The 16,321-nt window shown below is 53.5% G+C and overlaps 5 protein-coding genes across 5 annotated transcripts; 3 read left to right on the forward strand and 2 right to left on the reverse strand.

The window, feature by feature from the left end:
* Window positions 1-1,314: 1,314 nt before the first annotated feature.
* Window positions 1,315-5,762, forward strand: COCSUDRAFT_35741 (cyclic nucleotide dependent protein kinase; the record flags this gene model as incomplete). The annotated part of the gene is made up of 12 exons (XM_005649798.1): window positions 1,315-1,369; window positions 1,496-1,700; window positions 1,979-2,138; window positions 2,348-2,490; window positions 2,632-2,782; window positions 2,922-3,060; window positions 3,205-3,288; window positions 3,443-3,720; window positions 4,015-4,188; window positions 4,498-4,749; window positions 5,073-5,258; window positions 5,679-5,762. 12 exons carry the CDS (start codon window positions 1,315-1,317, stop codon window positions 5,760-5,762), a joined length of 1,911 nt encoding a protein of 636 aa, XP_005649855.1.
* A 555-nt stretch (window positions 5,763-6,317) lies between these two features.
* Window positions 6,318-8,502, reverse strand: COCSUDRAFT_46666 (NAD(P)-binding protein; the record flags this gene model as incomplete). Its single annotated transcript, XM_005649799.1, has 8 exons — window positions 8,296-8,502; window positions 8,136-8,212; window positions 7,939-8,032; window positions 7,810-7,849; window positions 7,581-7,687; window positions 7,105-7,293; window positions 6,655-6,927; window positions 6,318-6,491 (listed from the first exon to the last, which is right to left on the reverse strand). The coding sequence occupies exons 1-8, from the start codon at window positions 8,422-8,424 to the stop codon at window positions 6,318-6,320; spliced, it is 1,083 nt and encodes a 360-aa protein (XP_005649856.1). The 5' UTR covers window positions 8,425-8,502.
* A 277-nt stretch (window positions 8,503-8,779) lies between these two features.
* COCSUDRAFT_65188 (hypothetical protein) lies at window positions 8,780-10,162 on the forward strand (the record flags this gene model as incomplete). Its single annotated transcript, XM_005649800.1, has 5 exons — window positions 8,780-8,920; window positions 9,044-9,208; window positions 9,304-9,518; window positions 9,626-9,732; window positions 9,850-10,162. Exons 1-5 carry the CDS (start codon window positions 8,827-8,829, stop codon window positions 10,160-10,162), a joined length of 894 nt encoding a protein of 297 aa, XP_005649857.1. The 5' UTR covers window positions 8,780-8,826.
* Window positions 10,163-11,092: 930 nt separating this feature from the next.
* Window positions 11,093-13,606, reverse strand: COCSUDRAFT_40596 (hypothetical protein; the record flags this gene model as incomplete). The annotated part of the gene is made up of 7 exons (XM_005649801.1): window positions 11,093-11,301; window positions 11,438-11,530; window positions 11,646-11,748; window positions 11,876-12,053; window positions 12,174-12,319; window positions 12,442-12,558; window positions 12,656-13,606. The coding sequence occupies 7 exons, from the start codon at window positions 13,604-13,606 to the stop codon at window positions 11,093-11,095; spliced, it is 1,797 nt and encodes a 598-aa protein (XP_005649858.1).
* Window positions 13,607-14,068: 462 nt separating this feature from the next.
* On the forward strand, window positions 14,069-16,045 carry COCSUDRAFT_35743 (Aminomethyltransferase folate-binding domain-containing protein; the record flags this gene model as incomplete). Its single annotated transcript, XM_005649802.1, has 8 exons — window positions 14,069-14,224; window positions 14,315-14,503; window positions 14,587-14,727; window positions 14,862-15,107; window positions 15,330-15,464; window positions 15,602-15,716; window positions 15,825-15,903; window positions 16,015-16,045. The coding sequence occupies 8 exons, from the start codon at window positions 14,069-14,071 to the stop codon at window positions 16,043-16,045; spliced, it is 1,092 nt and encodes a 363-aa protein (XP_005649859.1).
* Between the last annotated feature and the right edge of the window lie 276 nt (window positions 16,046-16,321).

Below are 16,321 nucleotides of genomic sequence, written 5' to 3' on the forward strand. Positions count from 1 at the left end.
CGAACTGTCACCTTGGCATCTCCAAATCTGAGAGTATCCATTGTTGTGGTGGATTTTGCCACCACCGCAGATCCTACAGGGTATAATATCAAGTCACCCTGCAGTTCGATGCCTCCGATGACATCCCCAGAAAAGCTGACTTCACAGCTGTCTAGCTGATCCTGTGCCTCCTCCATTTTACACATTTTCGGCAGGACGGGTTTGGCAATCGTATGTTGCCTATCTGTGGTCCGGCGAAGCGCGATCTGTCCCTTGGACATCACCCGGGAAAAAGTTCTAAAAATACATCGAGCCGGTCCTAATCAGGCGGAGAAGCTGCAACATAGGGACCAAGTAGGAAGTGGGAGGGAGATGTTTGACCGCGGTCAAAAGTAGTGTGAGGCATCCATCGCTGACTGTACTGTCTTGAAGAAGAGGACAAGCAAGGGGTTCTGGGTCGCGTGGCTTGTAAGGAAGCAAGATACCAAAAGTGCTATACCCAAGAAAAGGAGCTTGATCAGAACTTCGCTGTCAGCATCCTTGGCATTTAATACCCCATTCTGCAATCCCATCTACTACTTCAGCTTGCACATCGATGAAGAGAAAGAGGAGAGGGCCTCGGACGAGAGGTCCTGAAAGGAGAAAGACTTGCAGCACTGATGCCTCGGCAAGCAATAGGAAAGCGATGATTACTGTGTGATCGTCATGCAAATCTAGTGGCTTGAGAAGTGTTTCTATTCGTGCGGCAGCAATCTGGGGGACCAAATCTTTCACAGCTGCAGAAAAACCCATCTTGCTGGTCAAGAGCCTCAGAACCAGCTGCTGAGAGTATACCAATGCTCAAGTAGGATCTGATTATTCTAAGGAACTCTGAGGCTGTCTCATACCAGCTGATAGCTGCAAGATGGGGAACAGTAACAGCAACAACAACTCGCGGCCTGGTGATGGAGATGGTGCAGCAGAAACACCAGGGGTGACAGGAAGGCTGGGGGGCATCCCACGCGCCCAGGCCATTACAGAAGGTGGCAGGAGAAACAGAGCGTCTGTGAAGCTTCCACTTAAAGCTGTGAAATCATCACAGGAGGACTGGCCTTTCATTGAGGTGCGGTCCATGCAGTCCACTGTTGCATTGGCATCGAATGTTGATGAAGAGGTGATGAGGAAAGCATGAGTGGCGATAGGGAAAGCATGAATGTTATCTCCAGACTCAAGTGTGTTGACAGGATGCATGCAATGGGACACTGATCTGATAAATTCAACGCGCAGAGTTGTCTGGCCAAGCTGCTCCTCTTCGGGAAGGTAGACTTTGGAGGGCAGCGCCGCATAGCTGCCGAGATGTATGAGCGCTCGGTCACAGCCGGCGAGATCCTCATAAAGGAGGGCGATACAGGTCTGCCGCACCCCTTTGCTTGTCTTCTGTCCCGCTTGTCTTGGTGTCTGCTTCCCGGGACATGGGCTTTCCTAGATGCTGCCATGACGGGAGAGCAGACAGCCAAGAGGCGGTGCTCGGGTGCAGGCCTGGGCGCGAGCGAGCTGTACGTGGTTAAGAGCGGGGAGTTTGAGGTTCTGGAGCGGCGGCAGGGCATAAACATGCGGGTGAACCGCAAGGCGCGCGGCGACTGCTTTGGGGAGGTGTCCCTCATGTACTCCTGCCCGCGCTCCGCAACCGTCGCCGCGCTGCAGGACTCCGTCGTCTGGGTCCTCGAACGCCAGGTCTTCAGGTGCGGCCCTGCGTGCAACAATGCTCATGGCAATTAGCAATGCATTCATCCAGGGTGCTCCAAGACTGAGAATGCTGACTTTGATGTGAAACTGCAGTGCTTGCATGCCATTCAAGGTGCTTTGATAGAAGCCATGCAGGACTCTCTTCGGTAGAGGTTGCAGGTCACTATCTGATGGCCGCCATATGCGCAGTGTTCATGGCATCTGACAATGTCGTGGTGGCTGCTGCCGTTAGGAAGGTGTCAGAAGTTGACAAGTAATGGGTTGCGGGGCACAGGCAGTACATGCAGGAGGTGAAGGAGACGGAGGCGTCGCAGGTGGAGCTCTTCCTGAACAGCGTGCCGCTGCTGGCGTCGCTGTCGCGCGAGGAGAAGCTGATGCTCGTGGACGCCCTGGAGGAGCAAGTCTTCCCGGCCGGCACCTGCATCGTCCGCCAGGCATGATCCATGCATTCTTGATGAGCTTTGACCGCTATTGGATTGTCCAGCATGGCCAGCGGATGACGTGCATGCACGCGATGCATGGGAGATTGACATTCTCGCATGTCACGATGAAATCAGCGTCAGGATGGGGGCTGCACGCTTGCCTGGTTGTCCTGATAGGGTATTGACTGGGCCGGGCATCTGATATTTCTGCTGTGTTGCAGGGTGACCCTGGGGACCAGTTCTACATCATTAAAGAGGGGGAGGCGGTGGTGTACCAGCAGACGCCGCAGGGCATGCGCACCGTCAACCGCCTCTTCAAGGCCGACTTCTTCGGCGAGCGCGCACTGCTCACTGAGGAACCCAGGCGCGCTTCCCTTGACCGTGTTTGTGATGCCACCATGTGTGGACAGGGGGTGCTTGTTTAATGGATAGCTGACTCTTCTGATCCCTGACGGCTTGCTCTCCTGTGAGCGCAACGGCATGACAGTGCGGCTGCCCTGCGCAGGGCTGCGAGCGTGGAGGCGACCACTAAGCTGAAGGTGTTTGTGCTGGCGCGCAATCGCTTCGTGGAGATCCTGGGGCCCCTGTACTCGCTCATGGCGCGTGAGAAGAGCCCCGCCGTCGTCACACAGCGCCTCATGAAGCTGCAGACCAAGGTTTGCTTCTCCCCTCAATAATATTTGTCGTTTACCATTGCCAATTGCCATGCTGGCCAGATATGTGGGTAAGGTCCAAGAGAAAGACTCATTGATGGTATAACATGTGCAATGATAATTGTGTGTGTGGTGGGCGCAGGGAACGCCGACACATCTGCCGGCGGAGGTGCTGGTGAAGCGGAAGAAGCGGCTGCGCGGGGGCGGGGAGACTTGGGAGGTGGTGCGCGCGCGAGGCCACCTTGACGAGGTCCAGGAGCTCAGAGCCTCCGTGCCGCCAGGTCAGACCATAGCCTGCCGCCGGCATGCGCTAAATCCTGCATGCATGGTGTCCAATGTCTCTCTATCATTCTGCACGAAGACTTGATCAGAGCAGCGTGTGCCGAGGAGCAAAGCAGGTCCTGAGCTGACACGTGGTGGGGCAGGTGAGAAGCAGCCGGCGCAGGTGGTCTTGACGGAGGGCGCCATTCTGGGCGGGGGCGCCTTCAGCCGAGTCTCCATCGTCACAGGTGCGCATGAGCGCTGGAACCTTGCGGTCGATTCTGCTGCCGTCACGGATGCATGCATGCTGTTCCTCTCTGCTCACAGTCACATGCATGCATGCCGCTTACTTCTGCTCCATAATCTGATTAGGGAGCGAGGGGTGTGCATGCATGCGCGCAGAGGAGACGTCTGGGCGGCAGTATGCGATGAAGCGCATGCGCAAGAGCGCAGTGGTGCAGTGCCCGGAGCACGTGTTCTGCGAGCAGGCCATCACGCGCAACACGGCGCACCCCTTCTGCCTGCGCCAGTACGCCAGCTTCCAGGACAAGCTTCATCTCTACTTCCTGTTCGACCTCATGCCGGGGGGCGATCTCATGGATGTGCTCGTGGCCGAGGCGCGCGTCATCAAGCGCCGCATCGCCCAGGGCGCCTGGAAACGCGCCTGCCTTGCCCCCAAGGTGACCCCGCAGCACCCCTGTCCCCAGCCATGCCTCCCTGGCAAAGCCATACCAACCGCATGTGCTGTCCTGCACCTTGCAGAATCTAGCAAAATAGAGCTCACAGACCTTGCTTAACAGTGAGCAGTGCATGCGGTTGGGTATGGCCCTGCATGAAAGGTACAGTATTGCCAGAAAGTGGAGCTATCACTGTCGAAATTGCACCGCTAGTTGCCAAGTAGCCGACTTGCGGGGCATGCTACGCCATGCTCTCGACACAGCGTATGAGGGGAAATCGCTTGTGCCATGGTTCAGGTGAAGATGCTGAAAGGGATGGACGAGGGCCTGGCGCGCTTCTACATCGCGAGCATAGTGCTGGCGCTGGAGTACCTGCACGACAACTCCATCGTGTACCGCGACCTGAAGCCCGAGAACGTCTTCATCGACAGCCAGGGCTTCGTCAAGCTCGGCGACTTCGGCTTCGCCAAGGCACGCCCACTTCTCCTCCCTAACTCTCATCCTCTGACCTGCACTCCCACAGGCATGCACCTCAGTCACTACATCTGCCGAGAGCTGTGCCCTGGCCGGCCCTGTTAGAAAAAGCATGGTATCCATGCATGCACAATGTGCCAGAGTTCTAGTCATGCTGCATCAGACAGCAGCATGCCGACTGCCGCAGCTGATTGGGCGTTATGTGGACGGGAATGATCATCGTTGGTTTCTGTAGAGGCTGCATGCAGCTGCACTGTGTATCACTGTTTGAATGAAAGGCGCTGATTTTTATGCAAATGGCGGCAGGTGCTGGAGAGCGGGAAGCGCACGTACACGTTCTGCGGGACGCCCGGGTACGTGGCGCCAGAGAATGTGTTGGCACACGGCTACAACACAAGCGTGGACTGGTGGGGCCTGGGCGTGCTGCTCTACGTGCTGCTGACGGGGCGCCAGCCATTCTCCTCCCCCAAGACCGACGACCCCATGGTCGTCATGCGCCGCATCGTCGACGACAACTGGCGCGTCAAGTACCCGCCCTACCTCTCCGGCCAGGCCAAGGCGCGCGCCGCCTCTCACTCTCTCGCTCGCTCTCTCTCTCTCCACACCCTTTCCTCTGCCTCTGTAATGGGGTGGAGATATGGCGTATATTGTGAGGGTATTGTGAATGCATCCGATGCTCGCTTCAGCGAAGCCCCCCGGCCTCGCTTGCATACCAAAAGGGAGTGAGAAGAGAGGGGCAGTCCTCTGCTTGAGGACTCACACCAGTGCTTTAGGGGGTTTTCTGCACAAAAGCATGATAAGTACAGCGAGGGGCACAGTAAGGGATGAGCACAATATGGGTGTTGGGAGTGAAATGAAGGTGATGGGGCTGTGATGGGCAGGACCTGATATCGCGGCTGCTGGAGCGCAAGCCGACGCGGCGGCTGGGGATGCTAAACGGGCGCGCGGCCGACATCAAGCGCCACAAGTGGTTTGAGGGGCTCGACTGGGAGGCCCTGGAAGCGCGCAAGGTCGAGCCGCCCCGCCGCCCCCGCGACGACTCTGCCAAACGCCTGCGCGAGCTCACAGTACGCACCCGCCATGACACTACGAGGACTGTGACGTCGTAAAACCATGTTGTTATTGTGCTTCAATGACGTTTCAAACTTATAACATATAATCATGCTACCTTGTAGTGTCCTCGTAGTAGCCTATGTCTTTGAAACGTGATGGAGCCCCAGAGCATTGATGAACATCATTAGAACGTCATGACATCTTTTAAAAAAAATCTTGAATCTTAAATCTTACATCTTAAATCTTTGCCAACTTTTTGTAGTTAAATCAGGGAGCGTGCAAAACATACCATACAGGCAGTGCGAGCGCCAAGTAGGGAGGAATGGTTGCATCCCTCATTGCTGCTAGCATGGGGTCTTACTTTGCTTGTATTGGATTGCTCTGGACCCTAGGAACCTGCTGCCCAGTGTCAAGCATGTGCTGGTATGGTGCAGGACAATGAGAGGAAGCAGAAGCGGGAGCCGAAGGAGACGCCGGAAGAACTGCAGGAATGCGAAATGGTCTTTGCGGATTTCTGAGCGATTATTTTCTTCTCCCTGTCATGGCTGCCCAATTCCATGCAGAGGCTGTCTGGGCATCACTCTGGGCCGCACTTGTGCAAGAACCAATGCAAATGCAATTCCTGTCGTATATAGAACTTGGCTGGAATTGAGAATGCCATTGGTGCAGTGGTAGCTGAAATTGTGAAGTCAGCATTTGTACTGTAGACTACGAGCAACGAATGGTGTCTGTCACAACAATGCCGTCTTCAGGCTGGGTTGACTACTCCAAACCATTTGGACCAAATGGGTCCGAACATGATACCTGGTACTTGCTAGAACATGACATCAATAGCAATCTGATTGGTTAAATTTGCAATTGCTCTATGATCATATTTAATGCCCGTCCTTAGGTGATGTGTCCTCCTCCGTGATGTCCTGTGACTTCCAAGTTGTAAGAAGCAAGGCACAAAGTTTGTTCTCTCTGTCATGATTACAGCGCGCAGGCATGCTGCAGATTGAAAATTCAGAGGGTGGTGCTATCAGTTGCCACTTCTCCCTTGCAAGGCGAAGCAAGAGGCCTTGAATCATGTTTTAGAAAGATACAATAACCTTTCCAACAGCCTGCCCGGTGAGCATGTACTCGATGGCGTCAGACACCTGCTCAACCCCATGAAAGCGCCTGCTGTCCACCCAGGCCTGCAATCTGCCCTCCTCATGCAGATCAAACAGTTCCCTCCTGAATGCTGGAATGTCCTGCCTTTTGGCCTGCAAATGTCGCCACACAAGTGTCAAAATCTCTACAGTTGTACTAGAGCCCTTCCTGAACTATAGCTTTATTCGTGTCATGTGATTGTCAAAAGCAAAATGAAATATCCATGACCGTTCAAACAGTATACTGCGCATCAGCAGCTGAGTAGAAACTGCTCACCCCGGACCACACATTGCCGTAGACGGTCTGGTCACCGATGTGCACAGTCTTGCCCTGCCAGAACAATTCCTGAGCTGGCGGCAGCCCTCTCCGGCCCTCAGCCTCGCCGTCATCCGGCTTCACATGGGGGTACTCAGAGATGTAGCCCACGACCAGCATGCGGCCGCGCTTGCTCAGATTGTCGAGCACCGCGTCCCTCAGCGGCCCGCCCACCCCCTCATACGCCACATCTATGCCCTCCGGATACTCACTCCTCAACACCTCACCAACATCCTGCCGCATGCAGAAATCCCCTGTTCTCTTGAGACAATGAAGAAACCGACCTGCTGCACACAGCACTGCTTGGCTGTGGTTGTGGAGCTGCCTGTATTGGGAAATTGGTGAGGTCCAGCATCTCCTACTGTCAATAATTCTGAATATGGTTGTTGAGCTGCCTGGAGTGGGCATCACCTCTTCTCGGTAATTTATGACGCGGTGCACGCCCAGATCGCGCAGCCGCTTGGCTTTGGCCTCGCTGCCGCATACGGCGACAACATGACAGCCGGCCAGCAGCGCCAGCTGGACACCCATGTGGCCAGTGGCGCCCCCAGCAGCCGTCACCAGCGCTCGCTCACCCGCCTTCAACGGCCCTCCGGTCGCCTACATCATAAGAAAGGTCAGACATGGCCAGCTTGAGCAACTCCCAAGAGCGGTCCTTTGGGTGCAGCAAATGTTGTAGTCCCGGCTGGCGGGGGGCGGTATGAATTCTGAGCACCGTGCCCACAGTTTTTTGGGTCTCGTTTGGATCTCGCGACTCCAACAAGGGGTAGCACTGTGGCGGCCTTTAATTGCAGCTTGTCTGCAGGACCTAGCTTGCCTTTTGGCAGACTTACTGAGAAATAATAATAACAATAATAAATGTTGTAGTACTTAATGGGAGATCACACCTTGAGGGCCACTGCAGCTGTGAGGCCGGAGAGTGTCAGCACGACAGCTTCCGCTGATGCTTCCTTGACTGGGAAGCAGGACCGCTGACTGGTCGTGATGTACTCCGCTGCATCGCAGAGTCACTCTGCTCAAATTCCAATAAAATTCCTCAGATGAGTTTACAACATCAACAGCATGTATGAGTCCTATGGCTTGTGGATGCATTTGACTGCAGGGCAGGATCCTCACCGAACCCTCCTGACCCACTGCATGTCACAGCATCTCCCACCTGAGACACATGTGCGGCATTCAGTACTGATGTCTCTGATTGAGTCCTTGTCATGGCTGTGGGCGTTCACAATGTGGGGCAGGAGGCACCTTCAATGTCTCAACACCTTCGCCGACAGCAACAACAGTGCCTGATGCTTCAGCTCCAAGCACAAACTTCTCCGCCTTCTGATTTGCTGCAAACCTGGGGGTGTCACTGGCTCTTGAAGCTAGGGGATGGACCGTTCACATTAGAGTAGAACAGAAATTGGACATTGGAAGTTCAGTGCTCGGCGGATATCACTCACGGCGTATAGCTGCTTCCTCGACACCGAAAGGTTTCGCATCCGCCATTTACACCCGCATAGGCGATTCTCAGGAGCACCTGCACGCACGGTGAACAATAAGCCCATGATTTCCAATGGAGCCAATGCATGGCAGGCACTTGTCAAGAAAATATGGCAATACCTGATCATGGCCTGGTTGTTCCAGGGGTACCTCCTCAATCTCTGCCACTGAACGAAATGAAGGTCCCACTTTGCGACCAATCAGTCGTCTTAGCGTGGCCGGGAGACATGTCTCAGTGCTATTTGCCATCACAACACACCGATGTGGATATGAAAAAGAAAGATGAGTTGTCTTTACCCAGCCATTCAACCCCAGAATGGGTCGTGGTGAGTACAACATGCTCAGGCAAGGCTATCTCTGAACAACTACATGCTGATGCTTTGTTCTTGGATTGCAGCTGCACCTCCACTTCTAGAACGGTATGATACAATCTCCGATAATTGCAATAACAGACAATACAGACTAGGACAGCACGCGAGGGCGAGGAGCCCACTTGCTTGGGGAGGTATTTCGTAGCTTCCTAGCTACAGGAAGCTGCCACATCCTCATCTCCATCTCATGTACACGGAACAATAAGTGAGCCTGCAATGTCTTATCGCAGCCTCGACAAGAGAGCATGGAAATCCTAAGACATAGGAGCAACTCGCTGTGATGAAATTTCTGGTAGACAGAAGGCTTCTAGCCCAAGCTGTGAATCCTTTTCCTGCCTGTCGATCGAGAAAGAGATTCCACTTTCGTCCACGAGGTGCGTTCTGCTAATTCGTATTCTCAGAAGCAATTTACATTGCAAACGTCAGGTGGAAGGATCGTTAGCAGACAGCGTGCAGGAACTGCCTCTCCACTGAGAGACTTTTGGTTTGTGATGCAGCTGCACCACTAGATGTAGCAACTTCACAGGAGAGGCAACAGTGCAGCATCGTAGCTGAGGCCCATAAGAGGGGAACACTAGGCTTTGGCTTCTCAGCTGGCGGGCTTCTTTTCCCGTACTACTTGGGCATTGTGCAGACCCTTCGTGAGCTGAATATCATCACAGGTGAGAGCCATATTTCATCTGTTCGTGATATCCTGCTGGTCTTCAACAGGGTGATGCAGATAATCCCAATTAAAGTCCTACAACTGCTGCTGCAGATACGACACCTTTGGCAGGGGCAAGCGCCGGTTCTCTGATAGCAGCTTGCCATCACAGCGGGCTTCCCCCAGAGCAGGTCAAGGAGGCCTGCTTTGTGCTGGCTGACAACTGCCGCAGGAAGGGGACACGAGGCCGCCTGGGATCAGTGCTGAGCCAGTTCCTGCATGATCTGCTGCCCCAAGACGTGCACGAGCGCTGCAACAACAAAGCATTCGTGAGTGGCACCCTGCTGCAGCTGCAAGTCACTGCTGCTCCATCAAGTGTTGCTGTCTGATACTGCCATTGTAAAGTTTGAGAGTGGTCTGAATGCCATGCACACAGGTTGCCGTGACAAGAGCATGGCCGAGACCACAGGGGGAGCTCATATCTCAGTTCCACTCGAGGGAGGATCTCATAGAAGCTCTACTCACCAGCTGCCACATTCCTTGGTGATTATTTTCAATGCACATGTTTGGTAGCTTCATTGTGTTCATGCAAAATGGCTGCAATGTGCCATGCAAGCAGAATGGCCATGCATGCTGAGACTCTTTCATGTGGCGGTTCAGGTGGTTTGAAGGGACGCTGGGGCGCAATTTCAGAGGGGCATTGCACTTTGACGGAGGCCTGACCAATTTCTGCCCAGCCGTAACTGCGCCTGGCATTCTCACTCAGAGAGTGACCTGCTTCCCTGCTGCGCGCCTTCGCAGAGCCATCAACATTGCCATCAGCCCACCAGAGCAGTATGATCTGAATGTGCTGCTGGGGTGGGCTTTCCAGCCTGCAGAGGAGGCTGTGCTGGAAGCCTTTCTGGAGCAGGGCCGCAGAGATGCTCTGGCCTGGGCTGAGGCCAATGGGGTGGCTAGCAAAGCTGTAGAGTAACAGCCAGATTGGAGCAACGCTGATAGGGTAGTCTGACACCACTCACAAGGTAGCTGACATTCTGGATCCTGTACAATACATGCCATAGCTCAATCTCCTGGTTCTGCTGGGCAGAAGCGGATCTGTCAAGACACAAAATGCACACAGGTGCATGATTCTTCTCATTGAGCATTGCAACGGATGTGCAACGCAATGCCTTGCGGCCAAACCTTCAAGAACCAAACTATTCCCATATGTGCCGCCAAACTGTAGCGCCATTTTAAGCCATAGAGATCATACAGCACATGTGCAATGTTACATTAATGTTATTCCATTACAAGTAGGTAAACCCCTTGACTGAAGTCGCTTTCTTGTATTCTGTGCTCTAATTATGAAGGAAAACCTAAATGTTGTATATGGTCCGGAAAATAAGATCATTCATGGACATTGGGCTTGTGAAATGTTCCATGGGAATTTGCTTGTAATTGCTTAGTGGGCCGGCAGCGTTGACCACAGCATCTTCTGTTGTGGACTTGATACACATGCATGAGACTTCAATGTTCATGTTTCTCAAGTGAGCAAGGCCTGTAGCTTAATCAGTGTCATGGCAAGTCTGGAGCGCGCTTCACATGTGCCGTTAATACTGGGCCATTTACTCTTAGAGGCACCCCATGTAATGGCTTATTCCTGACTTCGATCATGGAAACTTCAATCCTCAGCATCACAGTTTGCAGCTGTGAATCCCAGCATTGTCCAAGCTGGCTGATATTCAATACTCAGATGTGCGTACTAGACACTAGAATGTCCTCAGGACAAGCTGAATGCGAAAAGTCCATATAAAATCAGGATCAATTAATTGCTGAACAGTCTGAGGTGCAAGGCACTGCACCAAGACAGCTTGTACAAGTACAACCCAGCAAGGATAGCCTGCAGGCTGAATCCTCCTCGCACCTAGAAGGTGACGGTTCCTGCTGAGCGGAAGAGGCTGTCTGTGCCGATGGCTGAGGCATTCACGAGGACAGAGGATGCGCGCGAGATGCCCTTCAGGGCCCTGTACTCACGCAGGTAGAAGCTGAAGGTGGAGGATCCAAAGCCAACAAAGCCCTGTCCTCCCGCCAGCACTATGAAATCCACGAGCGCCTTCTGCTCTGAGCTCAGGGCTGCAGCAGACACATGGCAGAAATTCTCAATGGGCAAATTCAAAGAAACTAAGTCGAAACGTGATTGATATGGACAATGCTACTGCAGAAGAGTGTGTTATGTTGCCATATCAGTGCAACAAATGGAGACAGTCACCTTCCAGGACTTCTGCATCCAAAAATATCTCCTTGTAGAAGAGCTCGCTGCAGCTTTGGAACGCGGTGAGAATGCCTTCAATGTTTGCCAGCTCTGCAAGACACGCCAGTATTAGATTGTGACACTTTTCACAGGGGTCCAGTCCAAGTCACAGAAACAAGGATTTGCGATCAGCTCCCTCATAACAAAAGGTAAGAATGGGACGTACCTTCATTTGCGCCATATGTCAGAAGGCCAGAGGCGATGTACAGGGGCGTTGAGGCATTGAAGTTGGCCTCCCTCATTGCCTGCTTGTACAGATGCCAGATGACCTGCGCAGGAATGTGCAGACCTTTGTCAGAGCCATGCATGTGTCATGCCAGACTCATGGCATGTGTGCAAACACAATGTAGCCAGTGACATGCAATTGCTCCAAGACAGGCAATAACCATGACCCACCCCATCACCGCCCATGATGATTGACCAGTCTCGAGCATCCTTCTCAATGCGGAGGTGAGCTGCATTGTACGACAGCTGCCCATCCCTTGTCAGCCTGGAGATGATCTGATTGGCCAGGTCGTGCAGGGCAGGCGCAAAGTCCAGGCTCCTCGCCACCTCACTGACGAGCGGCAGATTGCTGCAACCAAAGACCAGATGTGAGCAAGCATGCGTGCGAAGTACATCACTCACTGGTGCCTTGGGGCAGTGCCTTTCAGAAGGCCAAGCATAGATTGCATGGCAAAGAGGGGTCAATCACCTCAGTGTTTCCAGCATGAAGAATGTGCAGGGCAAGTCCAACACAATGTAGTCGATGGTCACATTCGGGTCCTGCCTCAGCAGCTTCCGAGCATGCTGCATGGTCGTGCTGCGCACCCTCTCGACCATGTCATCCAGGTGAAGGCTCTGCAAAGCACCCATGCAACATGATCATCACAGCAATAGCTGCAGAACGTGAATTGCGCAACATGTAGCCAGCCACTCTCAAAAAACCGTGCAGTAGATCAGCACAATGCAGCTCATCGCACCTGCAGGTAGACATTGTCCAGTTGCGCGATGAAGCGCTCATCCAACCCTTCCTGGCTGTACAGGGGGTATGCTGTCTGCGGCTCTGTCAAGTCTGGGAAGGGCAGCAAGGCTGGCGTCTGACATGACACAAGGCATTCTTAGAATGGCTGTGTTCGGTTGAAAACCACTCCTTTTGCTAGTCAGGAGCACGACACAATCAAGCCGCATGCGCACCTCGTGCACTGTCATCCCTCGGATGTGCCAAGCTTCAATGATCTTCTCCACGTCCAGCAGAGAGACCAGCGGCACAGGTGTCCAGCTGATCTCATTCTCGTCCTTCCTGGTGCTGAAGTACTTCCCAAAGGAGTCACGCTGCACTGCTGGCGGGAGCACGATCTCGGATCGGAGGGCATAGGAGAGGACAAAGGCTGCAATGTGGCTGTAGTGCTGGTTGATGAGCCCTGTGCAGGCTGTGTAGCGCAGGATGACCCTCAACCGCTTGTGCACCCGCCCCTCAGCGCGGCCCCATGCTGTATAGTGCTGCCTGGCCTTTGCTTCTGTGTCTATGCCTGCCTTTTTGAGGTCTGGATAGTATATAAGGTACGTCTGCCAATCGAATTCTGCGAGGAGCTCAGCCATCTGGTCATCCACAGGCTGCACAACCACTGTCCTGCTTGGCTGTATTGACTCCTCAACGGCTTGCAAGACACCGTCTGAGAAGGTTTTCTGAATTCTGTGAGTAAAGTCGTTGTCCCTCCGGATTTCCAAGCGCTGTATGCGTCTGTCTTCCTGTCCGATGTTGTCTATCATCCCACTGGCTCCCTCCTGCAAGAGGTGCTCCCAGGCCCTGGCCGCTGTTCGGGTGTAGTCGGAAGCATCAAGATATGATGAGGAGAGACTCAGCGGCCAGTTGGCAGGTGTGCGCAAGCGACTGAGGACGTCTTTGCCGTGCTTCCTGCTGAAACGCTCCCCCTTGGCCCTGACCAGCTCTAGCTCGGTGGTGGGATCCAGTGCTCCATTGGGATCCCTCAGAACCTGCGCTCTGAATATGGTGGTGACGATGCGCGTCTGTGATGGCGTGTCGTGAGACGTTGCCAAGAGCCATAGGCCGATGGCTAGGAGGGCCAGCAGAGTGAGCACAAAGGCGTCTTTCCGCCTGGTCCTTCTCTGTGTTTCTCCCGGCATCGACCTACACCGCTGAGGCATCTCAAACAAGGCAGTAAAAACAAAGATCGGACTTGTCTTGCTGCGCGCAATCGATCGATCGAGTGCACATTCACCAGCAACCCGAGTGGTCCACCCCGACAGGACACAAGAAGATGCCTCTGACATCACAATACTTGCTTGTTAGAAGATTGCTGAAGTTCTCATAGAACGGTATCGTCAACTTCTGCCCTTGACGACTAATTATTGTCAACATCCCTCCAAATAAACGGGCAAATAAATTCTGTCCAGATCCATCAGATCACCTGGTTTCATTGAGGCGTTTTTCAGAGCGAGCTTGCTTCCCTGTGTTTCTAATTTGAGATGCCGCCAATGCTGACCTCACACTTAGAGCAGCAGATCACATTTTGCAGCTTGTGTGGTGCACTTCGGAGGAGAGGTGTCACCAGCACCAGTGGGAGGCATATTGGCAGCAGGCTTGTGATGAGAAGGAGGTGTGCATTCTCTCCAGACATTGCACAGACAGCCAGCTGCAAAGGAGTGTCCACAGCGCTCAATGCCCTCAGCTTTGACCTGGACATCCCTGAGATTGACTGCGATTTGCGGACCGCACAGGAAGACCAGGGTGCCATATTTGAGGTGTGCTGACTTGCTGTTGTCTGGGTACTTGAAAGTGAAGGTGTGCGCGCTGCAACAGAGGCATGCGTGCTGACCATTCCTTGTCTGCAGGGTACCAGCATCCCGGTCAGCTTTGGCAATGATGAAGCAGCAGGGGCTGCATTGGAGAATGGGGTTGTGATTGTGGACCGTACTCACTGGGGACGGCTCCGTGTGTCTGGCGACGATCGGTTGAAATTCTTGCATGGGCAGTCAACAGCGGACTTCCTTGCTTTGCAACCAGGGACTGGCTGCCGGACGGTGAGCTTCATGCAAAATGATTCCTCAATGTGCTAGATTCACTCAAGTGTTTCGCATGGCCCTTAAGCGGAGGCTGCATGCAGGTATTTGTGAACAGGAATGGCCGCACAATCGACTTGGCGAGCTGTCTGGTGCAAGGCAGCAGCATCATGGTCATTGTCTCGCCATTGAAGAGGACAGCGATCAAAGACAGACTTGAGCAGTACATCTTCTTTGGAGACAAGGTGACTCCTGGTGCACAAGTCCTACCTGTGCGTATTTGTGCAACTCTGATCGTCAACATCTCTTTAGGCGTTTCTTCCAAGTAATTGGTCATTTACATTGCCACACTCAACAATGAGTGACTGCCACACTGCAGGTGGAGGTGCAGGACATTTCGAGCAGCACAGTCCTCTTCACGCTGGCTGGGCCAGGTTCAGATGAGCTGATGACCAAGCTGGGTGCGGGTTCTCTGGTGGACCGCGAAGAGGGGAGCCATGCAGTGTTTGGCGCAGCTGGCCAGCCTGTGGTGGTGAGCGTTGCAGCAGAGCTCGGAGTGGCAGGCTACTCCATCGTAGCCTCAGAGGGCATTGGCGGGGACTTGTGGCAGCGCATTGTGGGCCAGGTATGCGCTGCGCATGCATGGCGTCGTCTGCCTCACCAGTCGCATGCATCACCGTGCAATCTTAGTGATAAATGAGGCTACTTCACGGCATGCATGTGTGAATGAAGTGCATGAACGGAAGACGCCTTTTCAGTGGTTTGGCTGGGATTGTCGGACATGTTTGTGCATGTGATGCTGATACATGATCACCAGGAGGAGCTGATGGGGCGCATGCTGTTTCAGGGCGCAGTCCCGATGGGGGAGGCTGGGTGGGAGCGGGCGCGGGTGCTTGCTGGCCGCCCTGCGGTGGACCATGAGTTGACAGACCTCTACAATCCTTTGGAGGCCGGCCTGTGCTCTGCTGTGTCAATCACCAAGGTTGTTTCACCTCTCTGAAGGGACTTCTGCATCTCAATGTCTTGCTCGAGCTGCACAGGCTTGCAGACTCACCGTGAACGACAGAGTCCCAGTACTCAGATCTAGTTTGGTGTCTGATGATGCTGTCTGTGGTGCAGGGCTGCTACATCGGCCAGGAGACACTGTCAAAACTCACAAACCTTGACGCATTGAAGCAACAGCTTTGGGGATTGGATCTCTCTGCTCCTGCGAGCGTGGGGGATGAGATCTCAGGTATGATTCCTCAGGCGCTGTCCCAAACAGAATAATGATAAGCTTTCTGTCCTCAGAGAATAATGTGCATGACTATTGTTGGAAGTAAGACAGCTCTTGTTTTTGCAGATGGCTCGACAAAGGTTGGGGTCTTGACAAGCACTGGCCAGAGATGGGATGGCAGCCCCTTTGCCTTGGGCTACATCCGGTGCAGGAGCAAGGGAGCGCAAGTGTCCCTAGAAGGGAGAGAGGTGGTTGTGGCAGGGGCGAAAGCCACTGTTGTAGGCGTTCCATTTGCATCTCGGATTGTTGGTGCCAGTGCTGAGACCAAACAGGCTGTATCTGCTTAGCTCTAAGAAGGCCACTGTCATCCTGTGTGAATAGTGTGCACCCTTTGTTGAGGACAAAACTACATTGACATCCATATAGTCATGCCATGCAGTGCATGCTATGCGAGAACATAACCCATCGATTAGTGCCGCACTAATGGCGGCTTCAACATTTATTAAAGCAAGGCTGAATTTATTGCATCATTCAAATTAGATTCTAAGTCACACAACTACATGTACAAAGCAATAGGGACATTGCGCTTGTGACAAAGAACACACACCCACAGGCACCCTCTC

This window comes from Coccomyxa subellipsoidea (genome assembly GCF_000258705.1).
Source record: "Coccomyxa subellipsoidea C-169, whole genome shotgun sequence".
Classification (NCBI taxonomy): domain Eukaryota; kingdom Viridiplantae; phylum Chlorophyta; class Trebouxiophyceae; family Coccomyxaceae; genus Coccomyxa; species Coccomyxa subellipsoidea.